Genomic DNA, 19410 nt, shown 5'->3' on the forward strand with positions numbered 1-19410 from the left:
TTACGAAATGAAGGTTTTATGCTTGAATTTGATGTAGCAGTAAAAACAATTTGCACTACTTTAATTACATATATCTTTTGCTTTCTTCTACCATTACCAACGAGGCATTTAAGGCGTGGAATTTCTAGGATTTAATCCTACTTTTATTCATCTATTTATAGTGATTTATTTATTGCTACTTACATATAATGTGTACCTTGCCACATAAACTATATAGACTATAGCATTGTGAATTAAAGCCTCATTCAAACGATTTATTCCTATCAGTAAATGGATACAGGAGTCTTACGGAAGATAGTAATGTACTGTTTTATGAGCTTTTGAAATATATTTAATGATATGATAATTGGTCTTTATTTGAATATATTTATGCATTTATTTATTATTTAAAATAAAGCCCCTCATAAATAATAATTCATGACGAAAGAATAAAGTTAGGAGTCGTGAGTCTAATGCTTATTCCGATTGATGTTATCATTTAAATGTCTAGATTTTCTTTCAAATAATTATCTAATCACTTCCTTCTATTACATTTCAATCTTGGAGTTTTCCTTGACCACTTTGATCTTACTATTACAATATATGTTATCAAAAAAGTAGGTATTAATCATTTTGATATGTACTTGGAATTTTATAACATGTGCATACTTTGATATTAAAACGTCTGTTTGAGTCTCTGCCAAAACAGCGTAAGCTATATTGATAATTACCTACTTACCTTAGTATATTTGTGTAAATATACATGGTGAGGATTTTATATCCGGCTTAGATCTCAATATCTTGCAAGACCTAAAATCTATGTTTATACAAGTGTACTCATCAGATTTAACAGACAAAATTGTATAAGAAAAAATACAAAATCCTTGGGATGGTATCCGAATACGAACGCAGTGAAGGCATAATGGTAAGGGGCGTCTGCAGTGTGTGGGCTGGAGAGGCCAATTTAATATTTAAAATTATTGTGAATAACTGTGGATTTTTGATTTTTTCTTTCGAAAAAATGTAATATTTGAAGTATAATTTTTGAAATATTTTTCTAAATATTAAAAATTTTGGTTGAATAGCTGTAGAATTTTGAAATTTTTTGGGTTTTTTTTTCAAAAATATTCCAAAAACAAAACAATCCCTCCCCCCCGCCCCCACCCCCAAAATATATATATATTATCCGGTGGATTCCCCTAATGGTATACCAGATATTGAGTAAACAAAGCTCCCAAATAAATTATTTACTATTTTGCCAAGGTTTTCATTGAGTATGTTGGGTCCGACATATTACAGGGAAGACTCATGATCTTTTTGGGCTAATAACTAATAATAAGTTTTTGGAATACACCATTAAAATGCAGGGATATGTGGCCTCTTGGCTACCCAAATCTGAAACCCTTGAACTACTATATGATGTACATCTTGGAGTGTGAGTCCAAATAACGTGAACATAATGCTATTGACTCTTAATTGCGGGCTTCCATTCTCAAGGCATTACCCAACATGGACGAGAAATTCATCAAGGTGTGTACCAAGTTGGAGACTGTGGTTGAAAATGGAGGGGGTTGGTTTGAGTGATTGACTTCGCTATGGACTCTTCTCATGTAAGAGAAAAAGATTGGTGAATTGCTGAATTAATTTAGGGAAATAAATTGTAATATACATTAGTATTGCCCGTTACATAAAATATATGCAAAAATGTCTTTAACGTTGTCAAATATTATAATTAAATCTGAAAAATGTTACAACTATGTATCATTTCACGCATTAGAATATGATACTTATTTGTATGATAACGAACTTTCATTATCATACAAACAAAGAAATGATAAAGGGGAGAAAAATTAAAAAATGTTTCATGGTCGTTTGAATCATTTGAAGTCAACCTTCATATTCCATAGGAAGCGATGATATTAATGATCAAAATAGAAAAATGTTTGAATTTTTTTAGGATACTTTTAAAAGATTGCAATAGATATATATGCAGGTACATTTAGGACATATATGGAGCATCAGCATAAAAGCAATTTTAAACAAAAATCTACAAAGGAAACAATCCCAATTTGACTCAATTATACTTCCACTTCAAATTTGGGGGATGAGATAAGATATCCAATAATTTTAGCTTTAGTAAAGAACTTTTATTTGAATTCAGAGACTTATATATTGGAAATAAAATCTGTCAACTTTGCATTTTATATTGTGATTTTGGGTACTTTATTAATGCAGTTTGCGGAGAACACAAAGGATTTATGAGAATAATTTGTTAATAGCAATGGACGATAGTTAGTCGAACAATACAAATATAATCCACACTCAATTTTGAGAAAAATAATTATATTTCGCTTTTGTGTTGAAATTTGTCCATGGGTTTTCTCATTTACTTGGAAATTGTCTTTGAATGGGTTACCAGAAAATATTTGTATTTTGTTAATAAATAATGAATATTGTAACATTTGAATATTTCGCTTTATATTTTAGGAAGAATATAAAATGTACATTATCAGCTACCCCATCAAAAGACAGCTGTTTCATGTGTGTCACTCCACTGATCAGCCATATTTAGTTTTAAAAGTAAAGATTTTTCCAAAAACAGAAACTTGGTTAAGACAGTTACTTCCACTAAGTGACTACTTTTACAGTTTCCCCTGGCTTGACCCCTTAATACATTAATTACCATTTGCTTGGCTTTTATCATTATCACTATTAGTATGTGGAGTTCCGTAATCTGGTTTGATCCGCAAAAAGAATATATCGAAATAGGAAGTGACGAACAAGCATATTTTCGGGGGAAATATATATGAATATAATGGGCACTCAGTAGTGTGCAAACCTCTGCCAATGATACTTTTTCCTGATATCAGATTTTTGCTATATGAATCACCTTCATTAAACCTACGCACGGACAACCATTTTAGCTCCTTTCCTCAATATAATTTGTTCATATGTTTTGCTTGATTATGTGGTTTTAATGTTTTGTTCTACCTAGACCACTCAAATTTTTATAGCCTCACACTGTGATCATATATATCTTCGTACAGCAAGGGAGTCCGTAGAAGGCGGGCTGGAGGGTTGCTGTAGCCCCACCCAAATTAAAGAAAAAATTTCGTTTTTTCTAGAACATTTCATATTCGTAATTTTTTTTAAACAGCTGTATTTTTTTCCCAAAAAATTAATTATTTAAAAATAATTGTGAATTTTGTAAAAATTTTTTTCGAAAAATTAAATATTTGAATTGTTTTTCCAAAAACAATTTATTATTTGAGAATAGATATGGATTTTTGACTTTTTTCCAAAAAAAAAAATTTTTTACATAGCTGTGTATTTTATAAATTTCTTTAGAAGGAATTTAATATTTAAAATTTATTTATACAAAATTAATATTTCTCTTTTTTTTCCAAAAGTTTTAACTATTTTATAAAAAAAATGTAAACAGCTCTAGATTTTTGAGATTTCTTTCGAAAAAAACCTAATTTTTTTCACTGTTTTTGTTAAGTTTTTATGAAAAATTGTAGATTTTTGAAATTTTCTGTAAAAAAGTTAATATTTGAAATTAAATATATATATATTGGATTTACCGTAAGTTTCAAACTCCTGGATATCTTATGATCCCGAAAGAGAAGCCCTAATTTTTACCTCTATGTTAATGTGTAAAATATTATTTAGTGTAACAAAGAAGAAGCAGACTTCACAAATGAAAGACCTTTGTATCAAAATATGGGGAAGGTAAAGTGTAACAAATGTCAAAGAGTTAGTGTGCTTAAGTATCTGATGGTGTATAAACTAAGAATAAGTACACACATTTTACATGATTTTTATTATAAATCAATCAAAAAAATATTTTATTTGAGTTGAGAAGGAAGTTACTTCACATCTATAATTAAAAAGTGGGAGCCCACTCCGTAATCATCTCAGAATTTGGAAGGAACAAAATATTTCTTTTGGATTTTATTTTTTATTAATCATTTGTCAAATATCCCAAGATGATATAAGATGTCTACATATTAATTTATTTGCTACAACATCCTTCACTTTGTAAATACCCCAAGCCTGTGTATCCATGATTCAAAACTCCACCTACTTCATACATATGTATATAATTGTTATTACATCCGATATACATAGGTGCATATGTGTGCAACAATCAATTGAACAAAATATTAATTAAATATTGAAATGCATTAAAAAAATAGGCATCATTTCATAATATAAGACTTGGAGAACTGATTTTGTTTTATCTTTTGTATATAATTTCAGCTGCCCTTGAGGGACTCATAGTCACAGACTCTGCTGTACTTACAGGGTGAATATTTTACATCCGGGACAAGCTTAGAACTCAATATTTTGGCAACTTTGAGATCTATACTTTTGTTAGATTGTTCATTAGATTCAGCTGACAAAACTGTTTAAGAAAAAATTTACAAAATTCTTGAGTTTTCCTCCAAATACGAACACTGTGAGACCATTATTATGTCCATATGTACCAGGCACACGTTCAAAGAGGTTATTGAGTTTATGAATATGTCAAATGTTACGCCCTGTTTACGACGTTGACAAAGCTTTCAAGGAGTCTGCTGGGTAAGGAACATCTGCCAGGAAGAGAAAAAATCGTTTTGGGATAATAGCTGATAATAAATTAATGGAATACACGATTAAAATGAATGGATATGTGGCCTCCTAGCTATCTAAACCCCTTGCATTACTATGTGTGGGGCATCTTCGAGAGTGAACCCAAATAACCTGCAGATAAAACTTTTGACTCCTTGCAGACTTCCATTCTCGAATTCTTCATCAAAGCCTGTACAGGTTCTGGACCAGATTGGAGGGTGTGATCAAGGTAGAGTTGATGGTTTGAGTGATTGACTTCACTATAGATCCCTACATGGATGAGCAAAAAATTTATATATTGCTGAATTAATTTTGATGTACATTATCCTAAGATATACGGATTTAAAGTCCTTACCCTGTACATAGTAACGATTCAATAAGTTGAAAAAAATAATAAATATGTTTTTATTGCGTTAGTTACCTTGACATAAATGATAACAATTATCCTTATATTTCATCTCCCACCTTGTATCCTGCAGATTCATAAATAAGATAACGGAAAATAATTTGAACCATTTTATGTCAAATTTACAGATGATGATGAGCTGTTTGTCCCCTCTACTACCTGCTTTTCGTGATTGATAAGAATTAATGGAAGAATTAGCAAAATACCTAAAGGAAGGAGATCTGGAGTGTTGTTTTCTTATCTTCTGATTTAATGTTTTCCCATTAATATGTACTTATGTATGGTGATGAAAATTCTGTGTACTTTAGTAACCCTTTCAATGTGAAGAATGCTGTAGAGGACAGCAACTTCACTATCATGACGTTTCAGTAGATCAGCTACAATCAACTCTATCTAGGGAGGAGGTGAGAAGGAAATAAACAAATACATTGGAAAGAATAACTTGGATGTCGATCCGCAATTCTACTTTTGAGTACAACAAGGACTTATGATTATAACTCCACAACAAATATTCAAGGTCACTCTCCATATTTTATGAGCACACAAGAATGTTCAATCAGGTTTTGAATATATTAGGAAAGGAAGTTAACTAGTCAAGAGTTAAATTATAATGACAACAGCTGAGGAAAAGAAAATGGATTCTTCAGATAATCAACGCTAAAAAAGCGAGTCAACTAAAAAATACACGCAATTTACTTTACTATCTATGTATCCTCTAGAAAAAAATAACTTTTTCTAGAGAGAGAAAAAAAGATATAAAATCTGACCAAAAGCTCAATCAAAAAGGCAGGCATTCAATAATAACTCTTTAATTCAACTAAATATTCAATTTATATTATAATAAGGTTTATTAATAAAATAGACAAGAATGATTGATTCTACATATAGTGGTATTGATTGCCCATAATATAACCATATAAATATATTTATTGAGCATAAAAATACAGTGATGTATTATGTTATTATTGAACTATTGGACAATATTTTTGGCAAATGATCATAAACTAATTCAAAGTATGAGTCAATATTTTGGACATGGAAAAGTGTTTATATCCATATTTATTATTATTATGACTTATTACATATAGTATATATGACAATTAGGAAATATAACCTTTGACCCAACAAACAATGACGTATTTTACTAAATGTACTCTATAACTAAAACCTTTTATACCTCTTATTATAAACATGCTTCATTACTTTGACAACAACAAACCATTCTTTGGATTTTAAGGGTGGCTCACTTATAGAATAAAGTACCTTTTAATTTCGTGATATTAGAGTCTTACTCATTGTCTTTGTTTCGAGTCCTCTGTTTCTTCACAAATTACTTGATAATGTTATCCAAATGAAACAATATAAATAGCTATATTCTATGTGTGTTGCTAAAGGTTCATTTTATGCTTATAAATAACACCTACATGTTATGAAATTTGTGGAATAAGGACACACTCTACAAAATAAGAGCTAAAAGCATCATCACGATCCACTTTTATTTTGCACTTTATTTTTTTAACAAAGAGCAAAAATTAGGCCATAAATTATAATTTATACGTATGTCTACAAGGAAAAAAAATTGGAATGCAAAAAAATATTTAAATATTTGGACAAGTTATTTATATCACGTCAAAAGTCTTGGATGTTAAACGTATATTTTAAAGCATAGATAATATGTGCGTATTCGTAATTATTCTGTAATATATTTTTTTATGAATCTTGAATGGATCAGTTGAAAGCAAGCATTTTATTGTCTAAAGAAAATATCAATTATTGTTAGACTCTTCAATACATAACTTGTATATTTTTAAGCTTCTCAATTGATATACATATTAGGGGGAATTGTTTTGTTGATCAACTTTGATGAATTTGGTATCGTGAACAGCTATGTATTGGTATTTAAATAACTTTGACAGAATATAAGCTCCAAGAAGTGGGTATCAGAGGTTTTCAAATACATATTATACATTTTTTAATTGTTTATTATTTGATATGGTTATGCATGACAAAAACAAAAAAATGTTTTTGGTCAGGATAAAAAAATTTTACCCAAAATTGGAGGTAAAATTTTTTTTAAATGATTTCTTTTTAAGAAAAAGGTAATTTGGAAGTGCATTAAACAATTTAATACTTGAAATTTTTTGTAAATAGCCATGGATTTTTGAGATTTAAAAAAAAAAAAAAATTATATGAATAGCTATGACTTTTTGAATTTTTTTTCAAAAAATATAATTTTTTTTTAAATAGCTATAAATTTTTGAAATTTTTTTCAAAAAATGTATTCTTTTTGAACTGCTGTACAATTTTAAAGTTAATGTTGATTTTTTTTCGTTAATATTTAAGAAATTTAATTTTTGTGATTGGCTATGGACTATTGAAAAAAAACTCTTAAAAATTAAATATTTGAAGTTTATTTATCGATATTTTTTTTAAAGTTAATTATAGAAACAAAGCCCCCTGCACCCCAATTAAAATCCTGCAGACGCCCCTGCAATATCATCTAACTTAATTTTAAGAGGGCTTACTTTTCATTAAATATTGATGATAAATAATAATTAAAATGTACTGAATTATTATACTTTCGCTCTTGATACATAAAGATGAAAATAACACCAGTTTTAACCGAAACATTGATTTGTGGGACCTTTGAACTATTTAATTATTACAGATTAATAATATTATAAAAAGTTTATCTATGATTCAAATTTCTCACCATAATTGGTAATAATGGGAATAATATTTTTATAATCCGCAAGATAATTATAAATAAAGTTTTCAATGAATTGGGAAACCCTTTAAAATACGTTCAATTGTCTAGAAATTCGGGATTAGAATAGTTTTTTTATGTAGAGTATTACCAATGTTCCCCATACCCCCCCCCCAAAGTTTTCCAAACCCACTCTAATGCATATGTGATTTGACGTAAGAAGTATTACATTTTAAACTCAAAACTTTTAAGTCTAAGAAATGAATACAAATGTACTACACATCAACAAAATATAACATTTAAATACAGTGCCAAAAGGGATTCAATGGGAATATTTTTGATTTAAACAAACAAAACAAAATAAGTAACATTTAAGAAATAACATAATTATCAATAAACCATGTTGTGGATTATAAAGTATTATGTTGGTGTTTTCCAAATACATTATTCACATTTATGTCTATTGCTGTGGTATGTTTTACTTTATTGGAACCCATAAATGAAAAAGTAACCTACTAGGGGCGCCTGCAGGGGTAAGTTGGAGGGGCTAATTCTCAAACCCCCCCCCTTCCCGAAAAAAGTAAAGGAATATTTGCTTCTTCTATAATTTTTGTGATTATTCAGAAAAATTATGCAACAGAACAAAAAAATTTATAAGTGAAATTTTGTGTGAACAGCTGTTGACTTTTAAAATATTTTTCTAAAAATTGAATATTCCGAAATTTCAAATATTTTTCCAAAAAAATAATTTTTTGTGAATAATTATGGATTTTTGAAATTATTTACCAAAAATTTGTTTTGTTGAAATTTTTTGTGAATACTTATGTATTTGTGAAATTTTTTATTTTTCTATATTTCTTTTAATTCCAAAAACCAAGACAAAATAAGTAACATTTAAGAAATAACATAATTATAATAAATACAATATATTTATATATAATTATGCGGACACCCCTAGCTACAGACTTTTACAATACATACTTCAAATCTCTTGTTGATTGTCCTGAACTATATAGGTGATACAAATAAATCATAGCTTACTTATTTTAAGTGGCATTGCAGGAGTATCCGCATGCTTATAATTTTTTTTTTTTTTTTTTTGTATCAAAAAATTTAAAAAATTTAAACTTTTCTTCCTTTGCATAATTTGATTGGACAACCTCATAAAAAAAATCCTTCAAAAAGTATTTGCTCTGTCTTTACGTTAAATTTTCTTCTTCCATAGTGATCATTCTTCCTAGTCTAGTATAAAATTTCCTTCAGTTTGGGGAGCTACATCCCTTTCCATCCCATCCCTTGCGGACATCGCTGCAATGGCTAATGGCGAGTACCCACAATAATAATAGGATTTTAAAGGAGAGGGGTATTCAAGAGTGTCACTACTTGGAAAGGGGGAAAATGTAACAAAATTAATAGTTTTGAGATTAGAAAAAGAAAAACTGTTAGTGATATCGTTTTTTTTTTTTTGCATTAATCTTTAATAGATCGTCTAAGTGTTAACAGGTCGCATTAAGTAATGCAGTCCTGCCTAGTTAGGGTGTTGATTCCATTAAAAGGCATAACAATATGCAATATTATATGCTAAATATAATTTTACAATATTTTCTCACTTCAAAATGATATATCATGTAGCAAAGGTTTTAATGCAGTAGTCCCATAAGTTTATTCCCGCCTTCTTCATGCGTCTGTGATATGGGCATAAATGTTGTAAATCTTTGACGGTATTTTGATTGTACAGAACATCTAGGATGGAACATGCACCCATCGCCAAAGATTACAAAGTCTTAATTATATATAATTAAGACGTATATGTTCATTTGTCTTTGAAATGAACATATTTATTTTTACAAAGTGTTAAAAATTTATATATTCGATGAAAATACTTTTTGAAATTGAAAAATAATCTGGAATTTTTAATGGAAATGTAAAACCAAATTCCAAAACTCGAGACAGACAAAATTACAAATTACTCTCACTTGTGATAACTTATTGATCTGACGACCAGTAAAAATTAGCTTCATCAACGATTTTCAAATATTGTCTAATGGTCTTTCTCCCATTTCGTGAATAAATACTCATCTGCAATAAATGAATAGCATTTTCTGCTGGCTCCTTATGTAGCCTGCAAATATAGGTGGATCTTATCTTGTTGTACACTTTTTATTGTTTCCAATTTTTCAAGAGTAAAATTTAAACCAGAGGTTTAGTGAGGACATTAATTTACTAAAATCATCTGAAAATAGTGTTCCATACAACTTTTATACAATATGTGAACTCTAAGCACTAATAATACCCTCAATATGAGGTTTAAATTCATTGCATGCCTTTACTATTTAATGAGATTCGAGCTTGGTCCACTCCTTCTGGAAGGAAGCCTCTAGAGACACTCTGGACACTCTTCAGTACAAGGTACTCTTCTACACACACCCTCTCCTCCGGAAGCACCTACATAGAGTAGTCCAAGTGGTCACGTCTGAAGAGGAGGGCGTTCACAATTTGAGGTCCCCAAAGTTCGAAAAGTTTTCTATCAGGAAGGCCTGGGTCTTAATAGTGTGATGACACGGAGCTCAGTCTCGAGAGAAAACAAATTTGTACCCGAACTTTTATCCAGCCCAAGATAACACTTTCTCATCCAGAAGTTAAATGTAAGCATCTGCATTGAGCTGCTCCTTCGTCTCCACAAAAATGGGAGGGTGACTTCGCCTGTACTGACCACTGAATTTTTTGTTTTGAAAGCATGTATCAGTTAAGCTGAGACATTCTGAGATAGGCAGTTCTGCTTAATCACAGTAGCATTATTTTTGAAAAAAAAATCATCAGGAAGAATCAAAACTTTTTAGGAATTTTTGTTGGCCTTGAGAAAATTTAAAATCTTCTTCGCTTTATCAAACCGTCTCAGCTTGATCTGATAAAATATCTCTTTATCCTCCTTTGTGATTTTGTAGCAATGTCATTCCGGATTGAAAATAATAAAATGTGTAGCACCCAATAAGATCAACCCAGTACTTATACCATATTTTTCCCCAATTTATTTGTAGATAGTGGATTTGTAATGAGCCTATAGTATACCTACCTTGTGTAACGGGACGTCAGAGATATCCCGTTATTAATTCTATATACAAATTAATTAATTTTTTGAAAGAAAAGAAAAATAGTTAGTTGAAGATTACAAATGTAATCAACACTCAATTTTGGGGAAAAATTTATACAGTTTACAAAAAACTAATATTGGTGCGTTTGATTTTAATGGACTGACTAGTATTTTATTCCATTCTATTTTTATGTCTATTTTATAAAGAATATCTTGTTCGTAAATTTTAATTTGTAATTAAGTATTTTGGTAGATGTATATCCACGTTGCGACTGAATCCCAAGTCCAGTCTACGATTTGTATATTCATATGATTCATCATGGCGTTAACTTACTAGCACAAAAAATTACCCTGTATTTTGTTGTCAGCTGTCGATGTTTATCCTTCTTTTGCCCAAATCCGACCTCTGAAAGTTGATTGGTCGAATTAGAATGAACTCCTTTTAAGCTGTGAACAATTCCAAACAATTATTGAATAGTATTTTCATAATTGGAAAAAATGGACTAACTATTAACTGATTTTGAGCCATTTTTTCTTGTTGTTGTTTTTTAGAAAGAAAAGGTTGCGAGATACAATAAAGGCATCGACGTGGTATACCAACATTATCGTATAAACACACCCATGAATAAGAGTTGATCGATTCCGGAATGAGGTTTATTTATGATTATCTAATTACATTAGCTTAGTGATGTCCTTATTGAGGATTCAAGACTACAGTACCATCTCTTCAGTCTTAGTTTGGTCCAGTTCAGTCCTACATATCAGTTATAATAATTTGAACCATTCATGACGTCACGCAACTTTATTTATTCTTTTTTTAAATTAGATCTAGTGCTGAAAGTCCTAAGAATGGACTGGGCCGAATAAATAACGACGGATACAACACTTAACTACATAACTAATTTTTATACGTGTCCATGGCTTTTTTTAAATATTTTTTTCTCAAAAAAATAATTCACGTTTCCCATTCAACGAGCCAATCTTACATCATTTTCTCTATAATTCGTGCATGCATTTAATATCTCAAATAACGCTGTATGTTAAAAATAATTATGTATTTGAATAATAAATAGACTCGAAGAATGAGATTCCCTTTAATATATATATTCCATCTCTATTTATTTCCACAGAAGGGATATTATGTACGTCAATCTACATGAAAAGAGAATCAATCTTTGGTCATTTTAACATACTATTGATGATAAACATGAAATCAAAGAATAATTCTCGAGGGCAAAGTTTATATTTTAAATAAAAGGAAATACAGAAATTGATCAAATCAGTCAACTTCCCTACCTATATTTGTACATCTGTAGATACCTTCATAATATAAATGATAAATAGATCAAACAGAACCAAAAGCGGGATTTATAATCTGTGTTGTTATCCGTGCGTTCAAGTCTCTCTTAAGGCGTTGAAGTTTCTTAGAAGGAGCAAGTCACGGGCATGTTAAGGTGGTGGACGCGGAAAAGTGATTTTTGCGGACGCGCCTTTCAGGTTTCGAAATGTTAAGACTTTTAGTAGTTATTTGCTCATGTTTTAAGAGTTAAAGTGATATTTTTATAGTTAGAATAGTTCTTGTTTTTTTGGATATTAGTTACCTACCTATAAAAAAGTTACTTTTCCTAAAAGAGTTAATATTTGGAAGGGTTTATAGAGGAGAAGTGAGGATTATGATGAAGTGATTAAGTACATACAAGGAGTGTCACAAATTTTATCATATTTTGTTGCTGATTATTTGTTGTTGTTGCTTTCATTTGATTCCTAGTTGGTAAAGAGTAGTTAGTGTATTCATCATGCATCGAGTTTGGACTTTTTCCACACTTCAAAGACCAACTCAAGAAGAGCGTGAGCGTCGTCGTAAATTTCGTGGAGAGGAAGTGAAAACCACGAAAAATGAAAAAAATACTAAAAGCCTCCTCCGTTCGAAAACCTTTCGGCATGGAAACGGCACCACTTCGGAAACAAATCTGGAGCTCCTTTATATGTTACAGCAACAAGGCCGAGGTCAGACTCGGAGTAAAAGTAGTACACGCGAATATTCCGAGAAACGGCCCTCCTCCAATAATCATTCCTCCAACAGTAGTAAGGCTCTGAATAACTCGGGCAATGGCTTTGTGTCCAGATTGAGATTTCATGAGGAACCTCAAAAGATACGTTGGCAGGATCGTGAACCAAATAATGGTAATAAGGATAGTAGTGGGTATTCGAGTGGAGGACAGTCCAAGGATGAAAATATCTACGGAGAAACTTACGGGTAAGTCATGAAGTGATATTTCCTGTGGTCATTATTTTAACTGTTAAAATATATGTGTGTGTGTGAGTGATTTGCAATCAAGTCATTGATGATGATAAAAACAAGTTAAATAAAGACCAATCCAGTTTCGCCCTTCAAATATAATCTAAAATTATGCAATACGCTTGTTTTTTTCTCGCTCTGATTTTATTTGAAGAAGAGACATTTCATTTTATTTCATTATCAGAAAAGATAGACGAATGTCTTTCAAATAGTCTTCTTAATGAAGATATAACCTGTTCAAACAGCATATGAATAGTACATACTTGAGCCGTGATAAAACTGTTTATATATTGATAAAATAATGGTTCAAAGAACTGATTATTTTTGATCAAATAAACAAATTTCCTTAAATTTTTATTACTAAAATAGTTTAGTTTTTATGTCATGGATGTAAGCCCTTAGTATGAATGATGGAGTTAATTGCTTCCCAATCGTAATTCTATACCGTAACTTGTACTTTTGAACATTTTAAACAGTATCATAGCCCTACTTTTGCTATTTGTTTCAATATGCTTAGGGTATATAGGGGCGTCAACAGGGTGTGGGGGCTGTAGCCCCCCCCACAAAAAAAAACAACAACAACACATATAAAGGATTTTTTTACTTTTTATGAGATTTTTTTTGGTTAGGATCAAAAAAAAAAAATTATGAACAAAAAATTTTCTCTTAAAAAAAGGTCATTCGTGCAAATTATTCAGCAGAGCAGAATATAAAATATTTGAAATTTATTATGGCAGCCGACAGTGGCTCTGAGGGCCTCCGTGTTTGTATGACTGACACTGAATTTTAAGCTTCAACAAGATAGTATCAAAAAACAAAATTCGAAAAGAATAGATATGGATTTTTGAGTTGTTTTTTTTTTCCAAAAAAAATTAATTTTTGAGAATAGTTATGGATTTTTGAGATTTTTTCCCAAAAGACTTCTTAATATATAAAATTGAAACCAAGTCATCCCCCCCCCTCCCGAAAAAAATAATCTATATATATATAATAAACGCCCCTGGTATATGTAATACATTTCACACTATTTTGAAACATCCCTACACATATCTTTTTTTTCATATTTTTTGAGGGGGGGGGGAATACAAAAAGATCCCCCGTAGTAATGAATAACCATTATCACCCCTAATGAAGAACTCAAAAACACCTTAAATTAACATATTAAAGCCATTTATCTCAATACCCGAATCCCCTAATTTTTCCTAACCATATTCACGCCCACACCGAAAATAACCATCTTTTAACTCTTGCTGCTTACATTATCATTATGACTATGAGTGCTACATAGACTTAGTAGTGAACTATCCGAAGAAGACCTTTTGTAAGTATCTTCATATTTGAGTCAATCTGTGTTTAAATGTAAAAAGGAGATTTTGAGCCTATATACGTACACAAATATCTTCTCCATAGGCAGCACAAGCAGAGTAAAGTACACATGATGTGGATAATGAGGTAATAATAGGGTTATCTCCAGTGCATTTTCCAGTCAGTCATTCCCGAGTCCCTTCTATTCACATTCTATAACGTACAAAGATATGTACGAAGAAGCAAGGAAAAGAAAGGATGAAAATTATTTTCTTTGTTGGAAATATTTTTATAATAAACCCGTCAAATTGCATAAGTTATTATTATAAGGGTTTATATCTACATATGTACTCTGTTATCTGCTAGGAAGACATCATTTGATTCCCCTCCTACACAAATCCTCTTCTTCTTTTGTGCTTAAGGGCATGGAATTCAAGGATACTGAATTGTTAAGAGGAACAGTTTGATAAGTCAACAAATGAGGACTTAACCATGACTTTGTTTGTAAAGTCAGTCTCAAATTCTCTCATTTAAAATGTATACTTTACTTCAATTCTCCGAGCACTCCGTCCTCACTTATTTATGATCATTTTGTACTTCATATGTACATAATGCCCAATATTTAGTACACATTTTCGGGTCAATTGTAGCATTTTCTTTCAATTTGTGGAATGAGTTAAGATACCCAAAAATTTTAAGTATAGTTTATAATCTGTATTTGTTTTAAGGGAGTTATATTTGCCCTGATAGAGCCTTTCAAATATAATTCATCAATTTATCATTCTTTATTGGGATAATACCTTTTGCTTACTTGAGGACATTTCCAAAGGGTTAATCATAACAATTGCTGGATCAACATTAACAATTATAATTTGTTGAAGATTACTACAGTAATCCATAGTCAATTTTGATAAAAATCTTTCTAGCTTGCTTTTATGTTGACAGGGCACATATAACGGTAAAGAATTGCAAATAGTGTTTTTGTTATTCTTACAGGATGTCAACTACTTTTACTTTAAAATCTGTTGCAAGGAGCTATCAAAAATAGAACAAAACCAGTTTTATGGATGTAAGTGTTATTGATGAAATGAATACTGCTTGCAAACAAACACCCAATATAAGGCAGACTACACAAAATACATTCATTTCAATTAGGTAGCAGTTTAATTTATATTATGTATTTACTTATTCTTGAGTCGATGACTGTGAATTATATATATATATATATGTATGTATGTATGTAGTAATTACCAACATGACAGACACATCTTAACCGTGGGAAAGTTTACATTTTATATTAACAAAAATTAAATAGTCATGACAAAATTTAATTTTATTAAAATATTAAGTGATGTGGAAAAAAGTAAGGTAAAGTGACCTCATGACAGAGTCCAATTTGAATGTGTACAACTTTGTTTCTTATTGTTTGCTACTCAAGGAATGTAATCAAAATATATTCATGTCATTTCTGTAAAATTAAAGCATAAACATGAATATATGCATGAATAATAAGAAGCCAAATTATATGAATAAAATTACTTCAAAAAACTGCACATTCATGGCCATAATAATTATTTGGATAATGTCATTACCCAATAGAGAAGAATTAAATTCACTTTAACTTGTGAAGCCATTTTTGAAACGAGATATGCAAAGTCAATAATAAATATCAACTTTATTAATATTTTTTTATATTTCTTAGTAGCCTCACTAACTAATTGCATAAAAACAATCTTGAAGAATAATCATGAATATATCAATTTATTTTTTTTACTTCATGTCTACATATAAGCCAATATTTTACGGCATATTACAGTAAATTATAGGCTTTGTGTTCAAATTTGTGTGATGAGTATAGATACGCAAGAATTTTAACCATAGTTTAAAACCTTTATTTGTTATAAAAGTCTCATATTGGCTCCGATATGACCTTTTAAATAAAATGTGTTATTATTTTTTTTTGACAATCCACTTTGGTTATTTTAAGTGGAATTTTTGGCCCCTCTATAGGGTTAACAAAAACAATTTGTTGCTGGAAATGGATGAAAATAAATGGATATTCAAAGAATATAAATGCAATCCACACTCAATTTGGAAAAAATCATTCTTGCTTGCATTTATGTTGGCGGGTCACATATGTAAAAAAATTAAACCCACTGAACTGTTTCTTATAAATATGTATATACTTCTCATTATTTCAATATATTTCTTCAATTTGTGCAAGAACTTTAAGTCGTTAGATGTGTCATTAAATGAATATTAGATCTTCTCTTTTTTTTCCAAAAAGAATCTCAAGTTGGAAAAAAACCCCGTAAATTTTCAAATAAATGTTACATGGCCTGTAATTTGCTTAAATAAGGGGCTGAATATAAAGTCAATTGTTGGTAATCTATTGGAATTATAAGACACAAAACCATTTCAGGTTGCTCGTGATTGGTTTAAATAAGACAATAAGGTCAATTTTTAACAAATGATTATAATTATAGATAAGTGAAAATACTTAACTACTACAATATGAGAAGAGATCAGGCGATAGTGAAATAAATACATAGATACGAATATTTTGGGATTCCATTGGCCGGTCGGCATAGTACAAACATATTCAGTCTACAGCAATCCAAATCAGCTAGGGCAAAGGGTAGAAACAAAGATACAGTATTACCTTGAGATATGAGTGCCACAACATTGGATTTTTTTATTAAGATATGAGTTGGTCGAGGTTAAGTGACGGAACACGATTGCCACTTCAAAATTAATCATTTTTGGTCAATTCTTTTGAGATGATAAATTCCTTTAACTTACGAGCTCCGTCAAGGAGCGAATTCATCACGTATGCCAAAGTATTAATGTATGTTACTTTATCTTTTGGGGTGTTATAATTTCAACGTCAGCTAAAGGAAAGAAGTTAATTTGTTCACTTTTTAATAGGTACGCCATATGAGACAGTCTGAGTAGAATTTCTTTTTTCTAATTGGAATCGCCGATTATGAATGTAATAAAAATAAACAAATGTGATGTCATATTACACACATTTTGTCAGCTGATATATTTGCCAACTCATTGACGTATTTCGTCGTTTAAGTATTTATTTCCTCTTTGGTTTGGGCTCTTAAGTTCAAGTATATGTTTGGATACATCCCACTCTTACAGTACCTTAAAGAAGTTAACTTGTACCCTGTAGGCTAAAGTTCCTTGTATCCAAATTTAAAAATTCAATTTTTTTTACAAGAAAGAGTTTCTTGGGTTTCAATTCAGCTTTAACTTTCACTCACAATAAATCACATTTTTTTAAATGTATTCCTTGTTGGTTTTTTTTTCTGATTATTGCATAGGAAGTTTATATTCTAATCAATATTATTGATGAGGTAAAGGAACGCTTTTTAAAATAGAAAATATATTATTATAAACTTTGGCACAAGGTTTTCTTCAAATATGTATTGACAAAAAAGTATTATTTTGTATAATGTGAACACCATGAAAGAGGAGGAATCTTGAAAGAAAAAAAATAATACATATATATGTCAGTAAAAAGGTTTTTCATCATCCAATTGAATGATACAATCATATACAGAATCTGCAAAGTTTTGTCAAGTTTGACTAAGTAGGTGTGCGCATACAATAGAAAACAATACAAAAAACAGCAGTTTACAAAAAGATTTGACCTTTCTTTTAAGTACACATATGACAAAGTCACTTAATTGATCAAGTTGAATGTCATTACCTTGCAAAATATCAGATTTTTTTTTCTTCATAAGCTGTGTTTTTTCCTAGTAGTCTTTGCTGACGAATACATTTTGAGGATGTTTATATGTATTAAACATAGATACGTGGGCATGCTTGTGAGAAAAGTAGCTTAGAAATGTGCTTTAATCATAGAGTTACGGTTGAGCAAAAGTAATTACTTGTTATTATATCGAATTTAAAGAGTCATTAAATTATCTCTTCTCTCTTTCCGTTGTTGGACTCCTCATAATGATTTAATTGCAATGTTATATGAGGAAAGGTAGAGAGGGAATATTTTGAGCAGCGAGGAATTTATAAAGTCAAAGGTACTATTGTTTGTTTGGCCATTATGATTGTTAATTAATCATGATAAGTGCATAATTATTCCATTGATGAATTCTATATACATATAAGGACAAATCTTTAAATAGCTTGAAGACAAATGGGAAGATACTCAAAACATTCTTTGTTCCTTTTTTCAAAAATGCAGTCACAACTAACTTCTTTCCATGTTGAAAAAACTGTTTGTTAAGGTTTTTTTTTGCATTCAACTATTGGATAAGGTGTTAAAAGAGATAATATTCTTTTTTCAAACTGTGTGAGACTTTGTGGCTTGTTCTTGCACGTCATTTTGCCCATGGGTTTAAATAGATTAGCTCTTTGTTGGAACTACATATTATATTAAAAGCCCAAGAACTCGAATTTCCAAATATTTGCAACTTATCCTATAGTAGAACATTTCATAAATTATTTCTAATTTTGTCCAATAATTCAAAGCAGCTGTCACAAGTTGATTAGATATGTATGTCGTATTTGAACCAATCACAAGTCAGAAACAATTGTTTTGGGAATTAATTTTTTTCGTTAAGTTTTTCTATACATATAATTCAATTCTTCAATTGAAAAAAATACAAAATGTATTCTAATGACACCTAAAATGATTTAAAGTTGAAGAAAATTGGAATTAAAACAAGTCAGTAATGTTATGAGAGTAAAATAAAAAAAAACAAAAAGGACATGATAGCACTGACAATTTGAATCATGTTTGGGAGGAGAGCAGCTTAGCTGTCATGTCGTTTTATTAGATTAGCAGTAAGCTGCTGTAAAATAAAGGAAATAAACACTAATCCAACTCCGTTCCGACAAAGAGATAGATAGGACTGAATCTGATGACATCATTAATTCTACACAGAGTCCAAACACTTGCACTTATAACTTCCCAACAAATCATCAGTTTTACTCTCCGTCATTCATTAGCACACACACACACGGTTACTTTAGATTAA

General features: G+C 30.2%; 1 protein-coding gene across 2 annotated transcripts in view; it reads left to right on the forward strand.

Moving 5' to 3' along the window:
- Window positions 1-12316: 12316 nt before the first annotated feature.
- Window positions 12317-19410, forward strand: part of LOC121121286 (expansion) — a 152981-nt gene continuing 145887 nt past the window's right edge. For both annotated transcript variants that reach the window (XR_011781260.1, XM_071890173.1), the window contains exon 1: window positions 12317-13054. Coding sequence is in view for 1 of the 2 variants with exons in the window: in XM_071890173.1 (XP_071746274.1) it covers window positions 12594-13054 (461 nt within the window). In the remaining variant the exon portion in view is untranslated. The remainder of the gene's footprint in view (window positions 13055-19410) is intronic.

Source organism: Lepeophtheirus salmonis, chromosome 7 (assembly GCF_016086655.4).
Source record: "Lepeophtheirus salmonis chromosome 7, UVic_Lsal_1.4, whole genome shotgun sequence".
NCBI classification, from domain to species: Eukaryota; Metazoa; Arthropoda; class Copepoda; order Siphonostomatoida; family Caligidae; genus Lepeophtheirus; species Lepeophtheirus salmonis.